This window comes from Narcine bancroftii, chromosome 1 (assembly GCF_036971445.1).
Source record: "Narcine bancroftii isolate sNarBan1 chromosome 1, sNarBan1.hap1, whole genome shotgun sequence".
In the NCBI taxonomy this organism is placed as follows: Eukaryota; Metazoa; Chordata; class Chondrichthyes; order Torpediniformes; family Narcinidae; genus Narcine; species Narcine bancroftii.
In genome coordinates, this window is record NC_091469.1 from 192,225,047 (window position 1) to 192,239,797 (window position 14,751).

At 38.5% G+C, this 14,751-nt stretch overlaps 1 protein-coding gene across 5 annotated transcripts in view; it reads left to right on the forward strand.

Annotated features, from left to right (window-relative positions):
• ass1 (argininosuccinate synthase 1) overlaps nucleotides 1–14,751 on the forward strand; it is a 191,196-nt gene that overhangs the window by 112,468 nt on the left and 63,977 nt on the right. For all 5 annotated transcript variants that reach the window (XM_069886007.1, XM_069885978.1, XM_069885970.1 and 2 more), the window contains 2 exons: nucleotides 3,336–3,406; nucleotides 3,739–3,769. In XM_069886007.1, the coding sequence (XP_069742108.1) occupies nucleotides 3,336–3,406; nucleotides 3,739–3,769 (102 nt within the window). The remainder of the gene's footprint in view (nucleotides 1–3,335; nucleotides 3,407–3,738; nucleotides 3,770–14,751) is intronic.

A 14,751-nucleotide genomic window follows, 5' to 3' on the forward strand; every position in this document is an offset into this window, starting at 1 on the left:
TCCACTGATGCTACCTGTCTTTTACTTCCATTAGCTGTCACAATTTTTATGTCGGGTGATTTTAAAAATAAATATTTATTCATAAGTCTGCTGCCTGATAAATATGCAGATTCAAATTAGATAAGGAATTCAAGTGATTTTCCTGCATAAAGCAAAAGCAATTTCCATTTTAAAGTGCTTCTACAGTAAAGTTTGTTGTTTAAATTCTAGAGTATTTAAATAGGATAATGACAAATTTTACTTAAAAATGGAAATGATTAACTCTGAAAATACAAAAAAAAAAATTCACTGCTTCCCAAGCTAATACATTGTTTTCTTTGGGGGAGTGTCTGAAGATGATTAATTTTTGGAGCTTGTTTTCATGTGAAAGGTTCCACACTGGAGCTTTTTCTGATCGAGTTAGTAGCTGGTGGCATTTCTGCAAAACTGGGTTTCAGAAGCTGATGTCTGGTCACTGGAGGTGACTGTTTGGCATGGCTGATTACAGATAATTATGACTAGAGTATTTGTTGCTTGGTTTTGCGCAAGTGAGGCGAAGAAGGAATCACAGTGGGAGTTTGGAAAATCACATTGGTTCACAAGAATAGATTATTCTCGCCATCCCATCTTCATTCACTTCCCCTTTTTCCTTCCCTCAGATACCTTCATGAAAAGATCTGGATTGTTTCTCAAAGACTCAAAAATGTTAACCTTGCTTTTTATAAGGCAAATTACAAGAAAGGATCTTGAATGATTGAATTTCCTGTTGAATGTATTAAATGGTTTTTTTTTAATCTTTGGAGCTTCTCTGTAATTTGGAAACCACTTTTTGCAAACTTGTACCAGAGCAGTTGTGAAAGTAGATAAGCGGTGCTTAAAATGGGGGTTACTTTGAACTTGGAAATGGCACCTGCCAAATAAGGAGTCTCAGAGTTATCAGCCACATGCATGTTTTTTTAATGTTTTAATTTGGGGATAACTGCATAACTCAAATAAACCCATGTGACAATTAACCTTCTAACACTTCTTAGGAATAATGGAGGAAACTGGAGCACCCGACACAGACACCTGACTGGATACACTTACAAACTCCTGACAGACAGAACTGAATTTGAACGCAGGTCATAAGAACATAAGAAATAGGAGCAGGAGTTGGCCATCCGACCCGTCGAGTCCGCTCCGCCATTTAATAAGATCATGGCTGATCTGATCATTGACTCAACTCCACCTACCTGCCTTTTCCCCATATCCCTTAAGTCCTTTTTTTAAATGTAAAAATCTATCTAACTGAACCTTAAATATGTTTGAAGGAGCCTCAACTGCTTCCCTGGGCAGATAATTCATTAGATTCACTACTCTCTGGAAAACACAGTTTTTCCTCAACTCCATCTTAAAACTGCTCCCCTGAATCTTAAGGCTGTGTCTATCTCTTTCATAAATGTATATGTTTCTATAAGATCTCCTCTCATTCTTCTGAATTCAAGTGAGTATAATCCCAGACAATTTAGGTCAAGCCCCTCATCTCTGGGATCAACCTGGTGAATCTCCTCTAAACTGCCTCCAAGGCCAGTATATCCTTCCTCAAGGATGGAGACCAGAACTGCACAGAGTACTCAAGGTGTGGCCTCACCAGTACCTTGAACAGTTGCAGCATGACCTCCCTGCTCCTGAATTCATTTCCTTAAGCGATGAAGGCCAAGATTCCATTGGCCTTGTACCTGCAACCCAACTTTTTTGCAATTTACGCACAAGCACTCCCAAGTCCTTCTGCACTACAGCATGCTGCAGGTTTTCACCATTTAAATAATAATCTGCTCTTCTACTTTTCCTACCAAAGTGGGTGACCTCGCATTTACTAACATTGTACTCCCATCTGCCAGGCCTTTGCCCACTCACCTAACTTAATTATATCCTTCTGCAGCCTCTCCACACCCTCTGTACACTGGTGCCCTGATAGCCTTGTGCCAAAAAGCTCAGGTTACTTAAATTGTAGGTTGATGTTTGCACAAATCTAGTCTATGCTTGCATCAAACCTCAGTGCCTCTCTACAGAGAGAAATTCAGCTGAAATTGCACTCAGGAGTCTAGTTGCGATTTGCAGCTTAGTAATGGAGTTGTTGATGCCAACAGCATAATTGCATTCAAGGCAAAGTTCCAAGTTTATAAGGGAGAAAGGAATATAATGCACTTGGTGGGTTGGAGGAAGAAGGTTTATGTGAATGATAATTATTTCCACAGTTCATTTTAATTTAAGTTATTTCCTGTACTGTAGATACTGTGGAATAATACTATTTGAGGTTTGTACATGACTAACTGCAATGAGTGTTGGCAAAGAATGGGAAATTGAAGAAGGAAATTTTTTTAGAACAAAACGCAATTGTATCCTTTTAACATAATGTGAGAGCTTGTCATACACGTGAGCACAATGTACAAATGTGCTGAAATTCCTGCTTGCAACAGCTACACAGTTGGGATAGGTACACCAACAATAGTACAAAATTAAAATGCCACAATGCACCATCGGACAAGAAAAGATAAATAAACAAAAAAAATTGCATTTGCAGTGGGTGCAAAAAAAAAATTCGTGCAGACAGATCTTTTGATGGTCCTGAAGTGGTTTATAGATAGTGTAGTATGTGGATGTTCACAAGCCTGATAACTACTGGTGGGGGGTGGAGGGTTGGGGGGGGGGGGGGGGGGAGAATAAAGCTGTTCTTGAACCTGGATTTCAGATTTTTGTGGCTTCTGCCTGAAGGTAACAGAGTGAATAGATCGTGACCAGGGCCCGGATTAAGGCTAACTGATGCCCAAAGCAGAGCCCAACATGGTTCCCCCTCCGCCCTTCCATTGTCTAACTGACAAGACATTAAGACTCAATAAATGCTGAATGTGAAATGATAGATTAAAAATTCAGTTTTCTTCCCGGCCAGACCCCACAACTATTTTTAGTATAACATGCATATACATGTTTGTTTTTTCATTTATTGTGGGGCCCTGGTTCAGCTGCACCATGGTAAATCTGGCACTGGAAAAATCTCTGTGGTACCCCTTTCCCTTGGTGATCCAAGTATGGGCTTATTTTGCTTCATGGTTAATCCAGGCCTGACCAGGGTGATGGGATTTGTAATGATGCGGCCTTCTTGCATTCTTTAATTATACACATTCAAAAGATCGTGTGGGGTCAATAATTGAATTGTTCATATCAAATTTTTTTTTAAATCCTTGCATGCTACTTCAGAAGATAAATTTGAGTCGTTTCTATTATGTGCCATTTCTCTCAAGACAGTGAGAACTATTTTGTAAAGTATATACTTGCTCTAAGCAGCACTCCATAACAAATTTTTCTATGCATTATAGGAACATAACATCCCCGTTCCAGTAACTCCCAAAAGCCCCTGGAGTATGGATGCTAATATCATGCACATCAGGTAAGAAGCTAAGCAGAGTGGAGAAATAATGAGTGAATAACGGACCGCCACAGTCGATTCCTCTGATCTGATCATGATAAGAGAATTTCAAGTGTTGATCCTTTGTCATAAGCTGCCTGACTATTGGTCTCCACCTAAAATGCAAACTATCATTTCAAATGCCAAAAGGCATGTATGAGGAGTATTTTGTGTTTCTTCTAGCAATTTTATTTTTATTTTTAATCACTGCAAAGTAATTTATTGTTTCAATATTTGTGATTAGGATATATTGTGATTTTTGCATGGTGAATTTTTATTCTTGCTCTTTATTTTGATGTTATATTTTCCCACAGCTACGAGTCTGGGATTTTGGAAAACCCCAAGGTAATACTTTACGACCTTGAAATACTCTCAAATAAGCCATTAAGCTTATAAAATATTATGTGTATGACCCATAATTTGAAATTTCATGGGGGTAGGGGGTGAAATGGCAAGGCCAAGCCCTGGTAGCGTTATCATCTGTGTTTTAAAGCTTTTTATTGCTGCTGAGATCAATGGGGAGGGAAACATTCTGTGTGACAGTGTCACATCCAAACAATAAAGAAGCAATTAGACAGATGAGCCACATACACAGAGGAGCGCTTCAAAGTTGCCAGTTTGCAGCAGTGGTTTCTCTCATTGTAAAATGTACGGTCTTGTTTGAACGAAGGTCATGAACTAATACGATTTTCAAAGTAGAACCATCCAATAGGCTGGCTTTTGCAATGCCATTAGCTATTTTCATGTCCACACTGCAGGCTTTTATCTTTTTTTCTATCATATTTACTCATTTACATTAGGATCTGGGTAGGTAAACAGCTGATTGTTTTTTATAATCTAGAGGAAAATGTATTTTGCAGTAATGAAACTGCTTGAAAAATTTACAATAATGTAACTTGTTGACTTTTGATTATTAAATATTTAAGGAAAGGTTTTGCACCCCTCTCTACAGTACAGCATCGATCTATGTGGCAGCACTTTAAAAATTAAAGGAATAGCGCGTGGTTGAAGGTGTATTTGCGTTAATGCAATATCTATAAGTGACCATCTGGAGCAACGCACAAAATGCTGCATGCAGGAACTCAGTGGGACAGGCAGCATCTATGGAAGGCAAGAGATAATGTTTCAGGCCAAAAACCCTTCATCAGGGATAGCAAGAAACAGGCAGACACCTAAATAAAAGGTTGCTGGTGGGGGTGGTGGAGGTTGCTGAACTGAAGGCAGAAAGAACAAGTCTGAAGCTTAAATGGTTTAATGTCACCCCAAACTTGAGAGATTTTGTTGCCTTGAAACAAACCAGAGTGCAATATTGTCTAATGTAGAAACGATTACCCTACATGTGACTTTAAAAATACAAATCACCAGCACTTTAAATAATCACTACACCGTCTTTGTCAGAATGCTAAGAATTTCCACCTTCTAACTATTTACTTAGTGACAGTTCACATGCCACTTTAGTGGATTTGAATTATAAAGTGATTTAACAGTACATAACGCGAAAGGATTGGTCCTGTGGTGGTGCATGACTTCCTCTGTCAGTTGTTTTGACGGCAGCATCAAGCTCCCAATGGATTTAAGAATGTTTTTATTAATCAGAACTCAATTGCTGAATTTGTTTGTACTGTAGAGAAGAGAAGGAGCTCTCAATTCCCTGCATTCCCAGTCTTCATTAAAGTTTCTGGCCCAAAACGTCAACTGTTCTTTTTTCTCTCGCTCCACCTGCTGAGTTGCTCCAGCAGATTGTGTTTAGCTTCAAATTCCAGTCGGCTGCGAGACTCCAGTCGGCTGAAACTGTCCCTGGCCAGAAACACGGGTTGTAAAAGCTGTTTTCTCAACCCCTCTGGCTTGTCTTGAAACGGCAGATTTTCCCTCTGATCCATTACCATTGTTTCCACCTTCTTCCATCATCTCTTTTGATCTTGTCCCACTTATCACCTCTAAATCTCCCCTCTACCCACTGGCTCCTTCTGCCCCCTTTTTTCCTCTTTACTATTTACCTCTACCTGTCATCCATCTGTGATGGTCTCTTGATTTCATCTCCTGACATGTTTCCACCTAATAAAAACACAGAAATGCTGGAGGAACTCAGCCGGTCTCACAGTGTCCATACGAGGTAAAGATATTTTACTGACGTTTCAGGCCTGAGGCCATTTTCAAGGAATAAGCAAAAGACAGGAAGGTGCAAGAATAAAGAGATGGAAGGCTGGCTGGGGAGGAGTTCAGACCAAAAAAGGTATAAATTGGATATGATAAAAGGAGAGGTGAGAATTGAATTTGGATCTGTGCAAGAAAACAAAACTGTAGGAAAGGGGAAAGAAAAAGGAGTGGGGTGGTTTAATGGAAACGGGAGGTTGATGTTAATGCCATCTGATTGGAGGATGCCCAGACAGAAGGTGAGGTGTTGTTCCTCCAATTTGTGGGTGGTCTCAGTCTGGCAATGCAAAAGACCATAGACAAACATGTCAGCAAGGGAATGGGATGGGGAATTGAAATTGGTGGCCACTGGGAGATCCATGTTATTGCAGCTGACGGAGCCAAGGTGCTCAATGAAGTGATCTCCCAGTCTATGCTCAGTCTCTCCGATGTAGAGGAGACCCCTGCAGATTCACGTGAAGTGTTGCTTCACTTGGAGGAAACTTAGATGATGGAGGAGGTGTGGGCGCAAGTGGAGCATCTCCTGTGGCCACGGGTAGGTCCCAAGGGGATGATTGGTGGGGAAGGAGGAGTGGATGAGGAAATCAGAGTGGAAGCAGTCCCTCGGGGGGATCCTGTCCTTGTCGCACTTGGAGCCAGATGTGCAGGTAATGAAGGATATACGGGTAAGGGCTGAGTTGATGGTGATAGAGGGAAAAAGCTATGTTATTTGAAGAACAATGCCTGCCAGCCCTGTTTCATCTCCCCCTTTCACCTCTTGATACTATCTGCCTTCCCTCTTAACGCTCCTCCCTGATGCAGGATCTTGACTGTAATCAGCCTTCACCGAAGCTGCCTGATCCACTCCAGCAGTTTGTTTTTACCCTTTATATATGTTAATTTCACATTATTACACCAAATTGTTTTTATCCTATTTTAGTGAGTAACAAAGATCCCAACAGAAAAAAAAAGACCCGATGGATAATCATAATTCCACAATAATTTCTTTAGATGTAAGTTTTCACAACTAAGCTGAGCTGACCAATGCCAATAATTTTTTTTTAAGTGAGGCATTTGAAATATTGGTTGGGTGCTCTGGTGACCAGCACTTTCTTATTCTTCATTGCTAAACACATCTTGGGTGTTCCAATAGGGCCACTGTTTATACAGATTGGGTACTATGCTAAATTTATAAGTTTTATACCAAATTTGCACTCAGTTTTTTTAAAAATCTCAACATGAAACAATCTACAATGAAAGTTTTGTAAATAATCATGGATTCACTGTTTGTGCCCCTTTCCTGTCCTGATTGGTCTGAGTTTGAGATCAACAGGTCCTAAAAATTTTGGTTGTTAGAAAATTTGACTTTTTTAGAAATTTCAGAATTGTGCTTCCGAAATTTGTGGAGTTTATGCCTATTTTTAATTTATAATTTATAATTTGGCTGATGTAAGTAAGCTATTTGCTTACTCTTGGTTGAAAAGTGAGCCCAACTACCAAGAGTCGAAGAGTCCTGGGAAGCATTCTGAAAAATTGAAAACAATGCTGGTTTGATGTTTCTTTTAACTAAAAGCATTGAAAGTGATACAGTTCAAAGAGTTAAAATTAATAACTAATCACATATGTCTGATTGAGTAAAAGTGAACACAATTATGTTTGCTGTTTAATGGAGATATTGCTGTGTTTACATCTTCAAAATCTAGTCGTTCAGTGACATTCATTGGAATGTAGGCTTTCAATTAAATGGTTTAGCTTTTTATCAGCATAATTGTAATTTAATTTAAAAATCAGATTGTAAATATTTTTAACACAAGTTTCTTTAATTGCTTTGCAATGGAACTCTAGGCATGCCCAGAAGGCTAAAGGTGGGAAGTGGTGGTGGAAAGAGGAGTTGGGAGGGAGGGGGGGGTGGGGAGGTGAGTAGAATTTGTTCTGAATGTGTGCAGTGGCGCAACAAGAACATTTGGCTACAGAGAATTGAAAGCAGATGGTATAACCATTTTCTGCCTTTGTGATGCCGATTGAAGGGCAATGAGGCAGCTAATGCAGAAAAAGATAGAAATTTACTTGCTTTAACTTCATGCAGCACTCTGAAAGACTTCATTCAGGCCAAGCTCAACAATATCAAGCGATTGAATAAATGTTATCAGCATCGATAGCTCTACATGATGGTTTAGTTCACGGCCCATTTGCCTCCAATTTCTTCTCTTCTCTCCTTTCTGGGTAGACTTTCTTCAGATTCTCTGAGAGTGACATTGCAGCCCGGCGTCCAGCAGTGAGGGCTAAATGGAATACAGTGTACAAACCCATTTGTTTTGCTGAGCTACAGCAAGCAGAACACCGAGCAATCAAGGAAAGCTGATCGAGCAGCAGTATATTTTCATTTTAAGAAGTAGTTGAGGTCAGATTAAAATGAGAGACAATCTGAATCCTTTCAATGTTTGGTAAAGAGGAAAAAATAATTTAAGTAAACTTTCTATACGCAGGAAGAGACTGGTTATTGTGTTTAAATAAAATGTATATAGAGTAAGTTTAGCTTTGATTCAATATCTTTCAATCAGCGCCCCTTGATATGCTACGTGATAGCATTAACCCTGCAGTTACCAGGGAAGATCATTGTGTAATTTTGTGCTGTTTGTAAAATAACAGAGCTTGGAACATCCACTCCCTCCAGTGAGTCGATTAAAAAAAAATTATTTGTCCTTGACTTTATTGCCATTCTGTGTGTTTTTAAACATAGGAACTATCACACAACAATTTTATCCTGCGACCATCTGTAAAATGGTAAATAATGTGATGGAAACCACAACATGGTCTCAAGGATTTGGATTAACTTCCAGAAATATGAATTCTCTGAATAAGATTCAAAAAAATGCTCCTTTTGGACTCTGACCCTTTATGCTGCTACCCTGATGTATTGTGCAGTCCTTGCTTTAACTGCCTTCCTCCTGTTTGTTATTATTCACTGTTTCTTTTGTACCAACACAGGGGAACAAATCATAGCACTGTACATAGATGCTGCACTTTGTATAATGCTTTAAAAATGTCACCAATTGAAATGAATAGGTGCCTCCAGAATTAAATTTTACAATACAAATTACAAGGTTGATATCTATTGTTAGTTTTGCTGTTCAACAAGACTTTGAAGGGCATAAAAGTTGGAAAGCAATCCCAACCATGGTTTAATTATGAACAAGATTGAAATAGATTGGGTCCTACTTTATAAAGTAACTGGAGTGCAATGCCACGCTTCTCTCATTTGACAATAGTCACTCATTCAATGGTCTACAGAATTTGAGAGAAGAGAGAAAAAAGTTATTAAGTCAGAGGTTCATCTGCTTTGAGCTGTAATTTTATTCCGGTCCTGGTTTTCAGTTTTAACTTCCTCTTTTGGGTGTCATGGGGTGTTGAACATTGGCCTTGCCCATCCCTAACTGCCCTTGAGAATGTGGTTGTGAGCTACCACCTCGCACTGCTGCAGTCTCTCTGGTGAAAGTCTCTCTACCTTTTTCCCACTGGCATCCCAGCTAATTGGCTGTGAGGTGTCCTAGTTAAAGAAACCATATTTGCTTTTTCCACTAGGCCACTTTTAACCGGGACACAACTGCTTTCCCACTGTCATGCCTGGGGATAAGAGAGTCTATCTTCAACAATAGACCAGAGATGCCTCTTGTCCTTTTTCCACTAGTTTAATTGGCACGCCGGCATCAGATGGCGCTGGGGATGAGAGATGGGGTCGAGGCCGTCAATCCCCAGTGTGATTTTACGTCATTTGACGCCAGCGTGCTGATTGTTTCCCTTTTCCGCTGGACCCTTAACCAGTAAATTGTTGTCAATTCCTGGGACAAGGTTCCAGAGGAAAAGGAGCAACTGAAAATGTGGGGAGAATCATATGATGTTGGTGTAACTGGGTGGTTGATGTCGACTTGATGGGTTGAAGGACCAGTTTCCTTTCAGTGTGTGCTTCATGAATATTAAAGAATTGGTTCACAGATTTCTTTTTTAAGTTATCAAACAGAGAAGCAGATTATATACATGATGCTTGTGGGCCAAATTTGACAAAATTATTTGATTGGCTGTTGATGTTTTTTAAAAAAATTAGATCATATAAAATAGTTGACATAAAAAGCCTAGAAATTATTTTTGTTGTCATTAAAACTACTTCTCCAATCCTGAGTTTAAAAGATTTTAAAGAAAAAGGAAATTGGCATTATTTGTGAAACTACAGTAGCTCCTAGTTTAGAGGACACTGCAACAAACAAACAGGCCAAGGCCTTTGGACCCGTCTAGTCTGTAATGAACAATTGCTCTGCCTTGTTCTATTGACCTCCACCTGGACTATAACCCTCCATACCGCTTCCATTCATGTACCAAAGAATTTAAATATTTTGGTAAGATTTTTGCTCAAACTGGCTTGAAAAAGAAGCCTTTGAAGGATGAGTGAAGGAAAGAGTGCATGGTGGTTGGGGAGAGAGTTCAGGAGAGGAAAAGTCCTCCCAGGGGGTGAAAAGACTGACACAGGCTTCTAAACAACAACAGCCTCCCTGTGGAAAAGGCAGGAATAGACCTGCGCTTTGGGGACACCCAGCCAGCACTGGAGCCTTAGTTTCCTTCCAGCTCCTGGGTAGGTGCATCACTTACACTTGGCTCTGTGTATCGGAGCATGAAGGGTTGTTTTTCTGTGTTGAAACCAATCCTAACAAGCATCAACCTCGTCATGCAGATTGCCATTCACTTCATTGTCATATTGTGAATGGCCCATGTTCCCTGCAATCAGTATCTGGTCCTGGCAGCTTGACTCAATACTCTTTTCTTTTAGAAATGTTACAGTTCCTCGGTCATGTTTAGGTTAGTTTGCTGCAGAATCATAAGGAAACATTTGGCCATCACACAGCAGTGTGGTAGGAATAGAACCTTTCTGGTTATTGATGATCAACGTTTTACAAATTTGTTTAAATGCCTACACCAGGCTTTACAAAATTGCATTGATACGTTAGCTTTCCAAAGAGTATAATTTTCTTGGATATATTGTTTCTTCACAACATTAAAACCAGGTCCTCCCTGTTAATGGATCTAATTGCTGGTGATTTGATACAAGTCTGATGTGCTGTGGCCATCCACAGCTCGGAATTGTATACCTGAAGTGAGAGATCAGTTTTGCTCCAAGCCTTACAATTTTGCTCAATTTACACGAGAGAGTTCTCCACCACTTGTTATAAGAGCAAGGCTGGAACATGTGAACTTTTTGTTTTGTTTCCTATAGATTATTAGAGCACAAATTAAGATATTTTCACATAATATGACTCAATTGATGATTATAGGCTGATATATTTTTCCCCAAAATTTAACCTTTTTGAATGCTAAATATGGCATACTGAATACAGAAATCTTACTTTTCAGGCAGATTATAAATTCTTGATCACAACACAGGAAACCTATAGCACCTTGGGTCAGGCAGCATTGTGGACAGAAATGGTTCGGAAATGTTTCAGGTTGTATTAGGTAAAAACATCATGAGCTGGGAATGAAGAAGGAGTCACCCAGTGCTGGGCCGTAACAAGATGCAGTTGTGACCTTGTACTCTCAAGATAAGAGTGGTAATGACAAATTGATGTGCAGCAAGCTAGCAGAGAAGGATAGCAACAGTTTATTCATTGGACAATGTAATGGAATGATAATTTACTAAGTACATATCCTGAGGTATAAAAAAACACCACTTGCTGATAACGGCAGAATGCGCCTTCTCCAACTAACACTGTTAGTTGCAAGTGTTACAATCCGGTAATAAAGAACAAAGAACCTTGATTTCGACTCAGTCTGGTGTCTGACTCACTCATTCATGAACAAAGCAGACCTAACAATTGGTAGCCTTTATCGAGAGAGACCCTACCTGAAATGTTGGCTGGTGATTTCTACCCATAGATGTTGCCTGATATACCGAGTCCCTCCAGCTTTCCTTTGTTCACTTGAGATTCCAGCATCTGCAATGTTTATTCTTCTGTACAAAGCATCTTGCTGCATTGTTGTAAAAGTGGAATTGCTTAGAAAAATGTTTTAAAGATGTTTCTCAGTTTTCTTTATAAGCTGAACAATGTAAATCTTATTTCCTATTTAACAACCCTTTACAGCTCAACCATCTCCACCAGTCATCCAATGACCGTAAACTAAATTAATTACAGACATGGCATTTGTTAAAGACTTCTACTTTATTTTGTCATTTTACTTTAAACATTTAGACTATTTTCTGATAAACTTTTCTGAAAGATTAATATTTTTGGGTGTTATGATAATTTGCAAAGTAAATAGCTTTCCTGCCAATTTGCTTAATCACTTAACAGTGATTACTTTGCTTGCCCCTCATTACATTCGCATTGTTGCAAATGAAAAGATATTTTCAGGTTTACCAGTGTTTGATACAATTTATAAATGGGATTCTTCCCATGTAGCCAAGCTATTTTTTAGAAAAAAGATTCATTCCCCATGCTGTGATTGATGCTGTCAGTATCTTAGATAAAGAATTCCATCTATTGACACAATCATTCTCTAAATGGCTTCATCATAAGCTCTCCTATCACAATCACACAAGATGCCCATTTTTAAAAATAAACTGTGGTGGTCAGACATCTGCCAAGGTCATAGATTTGCAATGGTTTTCATTCAACACCAAATCAACTCTAATTTTATATCAACTGCAGGCTTTGCTACTTGCTTGACTAGTTTCTCGAAGTTTATTCTGACTCCAGCTGAGAACATGTCAAAGGACGAGATGAGATCAACTTGAGAGAAATTAAAGGCTTGATTTTTCTAACCTTTTAATATCACAGTGTTACTGATTTTAAGGATTTAAAAAAATGTTTTAGAAACATATACATTGACGTCTTTAATATTTCCAGCTTAAGGCTGTAATTTTATATACTATCTGTACAATTAGAGGGAAAGTGAAAATTTTCTGAAACAACATTGACCATTTAAAAAAAATATCTTAATTGCTCAAAGTATCCATTGCACAAAATTATAGTTTTGAATAATCGTGCTGAATTGTGTTCCTGAGAAAAGTGGTGAATTAAAGTTCCACCAAGCTAAGAATTACTGCAACAATTGTTTCTCCACCTACAAGTTCCTGAGAAAAGTGGTGAATTAAAGTTCTGCCAAGCTAAGAATTACTGCAACAATTGTTTCTCCACCTACATGAAAAAATGTGTGTGCTTTAATTTGCAAAGAATGATAGATGGAAAAGAATTTTTAGAAAGTGCTGAGTTTGATTGATACACGTAACACTGTTATTACACTGCCACCTTCTGTACTGTACTTCCAATCTGTATTTCAGCTGTCAAAGTTGGAGAGGTGTACAACTCAACTGCCAGATTGCGCTGCTGCAATATTCTTTATCTTGATCTCCATTTTATAACTGGTAGTGTAGGAATACAAACAATGTTTTTTTTATATATAAAAAGAACAAAGTTGCCCCTACTTTAATTCACATTTATCTTGTTGCAATTGTAGGTTTGGTATTTACTCTCATGTTTGCTAGAAAGAGCATTTCCCCTTGATATTTTTGGGTGTTCTGGTAAGGTGGACGCCCTATTCCTTTTTCCTGGGGCAACAATAGCAAATACCAGAGGGCATCTGTTCAAGGTGAGTGGAGGAAAGTCTAGGGGAGATGTCAGAGCTAGGTTTTTGTTTTACACACAGGGAGTGGTGGGTGCCTGAAATGCATTTCCAGGAGTAGTGGTAGAGGCTGGTACAATAGTGATGTTCAAAAGACCCTTAGATAGACACATGAATGTTAGAAAATAGAGGGTTATGGGTGTGAGGGAGGGAAAGATTAGATTGTGGAGTAGGTTTACATAGGCACGATATGGGCTGAAGGAATGTAGTGTGCTGTAATGTTTATGTACTGGGAGGGAAAAAAAAACTACTTTCCATTCCCAGGTAAAACACCAGTAATGGATCCAATCAATAAATGTGTTATTCATAATAAGCCTGCCCTCATACATCCAATCCCTGTCTCGCCATTCTCTCCAAATTGTGCATGAAATTGCATAACTGTTTCATTCAAGTTTGGAATGTTTGTGTGAAGTTATCAACTTTGTTAAAAGATTTGCTAGTGTTGTTTTAAAACACCACCATTGAAAAGAGAAAAAAATGTTGGATTAGTGTTTTATTTGCCCACTCTTTCTGCTTTTCAATCCTTTTTCCTTCCCTCTTATTTATCCTCTCAACCTTGCTTTCCTCCCCAGAACAGCCCAACCCATCATCTCTTGAGTTTACCACCACCAAGGGCTTTTGCTGGGTTTTTTTTTGTGAGGGAATGTTGATCTGTCACAGAATGATTGAGGTTTTTTTTGGCTTGTAAGTCACAAAACAGCAATAGAAGACACTGATAGACAAAGAATCGGAGAATTAATCGAGAAGTAAAAGCAGATTTTTTTTTCTTTTGCATCATAACTTTTGTTTTGAATCCAATTTACACCATAAAATTGATAAATGGTGAGCAAACAGTAGAATCTTCTTGTGGTTAAAACCTAAGTTAGCACTGAGTTCAAATGCCTAGCTGACTGGTTTTGCTTCGACCTTGGAAACCCTTTGTTGAATATGAAGCCAATTACCTCTGCAAGTTCCATTTTTAAAATCCATTTCAAGAACAGCACAATAAATGATCAGATTTTTCGGATTTCCACAAAGTAGTTCAAACAGGCTGTTCTCTTCCAATTAAATCGCAAAGAAAGTAAATTTTAAAATGGGTAAGTATTTTCTTTCAAATATTCTACTTGGGCAGAGTCGTGACTCTGGATCTGAAATGCTGAATTAAATAAAATGATTAGTATGAACTCACTGATGGTAATGTGTTTATTTTTAAATAAAGAGATATGTAAAGCTGCAAGCATATTGAATAAGTCAAAGGTCAGAAGCTAAATTTCAAGAAGCTATGAACATGATCAGTTTTATTTTGGTCTGAAATTGGCCATTAGCATTTAGTTGGGGAACAATTTTGTTCAGTCTTTTGCTTTGTTATTGTGCTTTGAATAAAATCCAAAGGTTTGTTTCATGTCGATGAAAATAAATACAAGGTTCCAATTTTCTTTTCTCAAAACTGTTGAAATACACCCAGTATGAAAGTTCAGTATGGCATTTTTAGAAGCCTGAAGATGTGTATAAATATGTCATCAAAGTACATTATAAAAATTAATTTT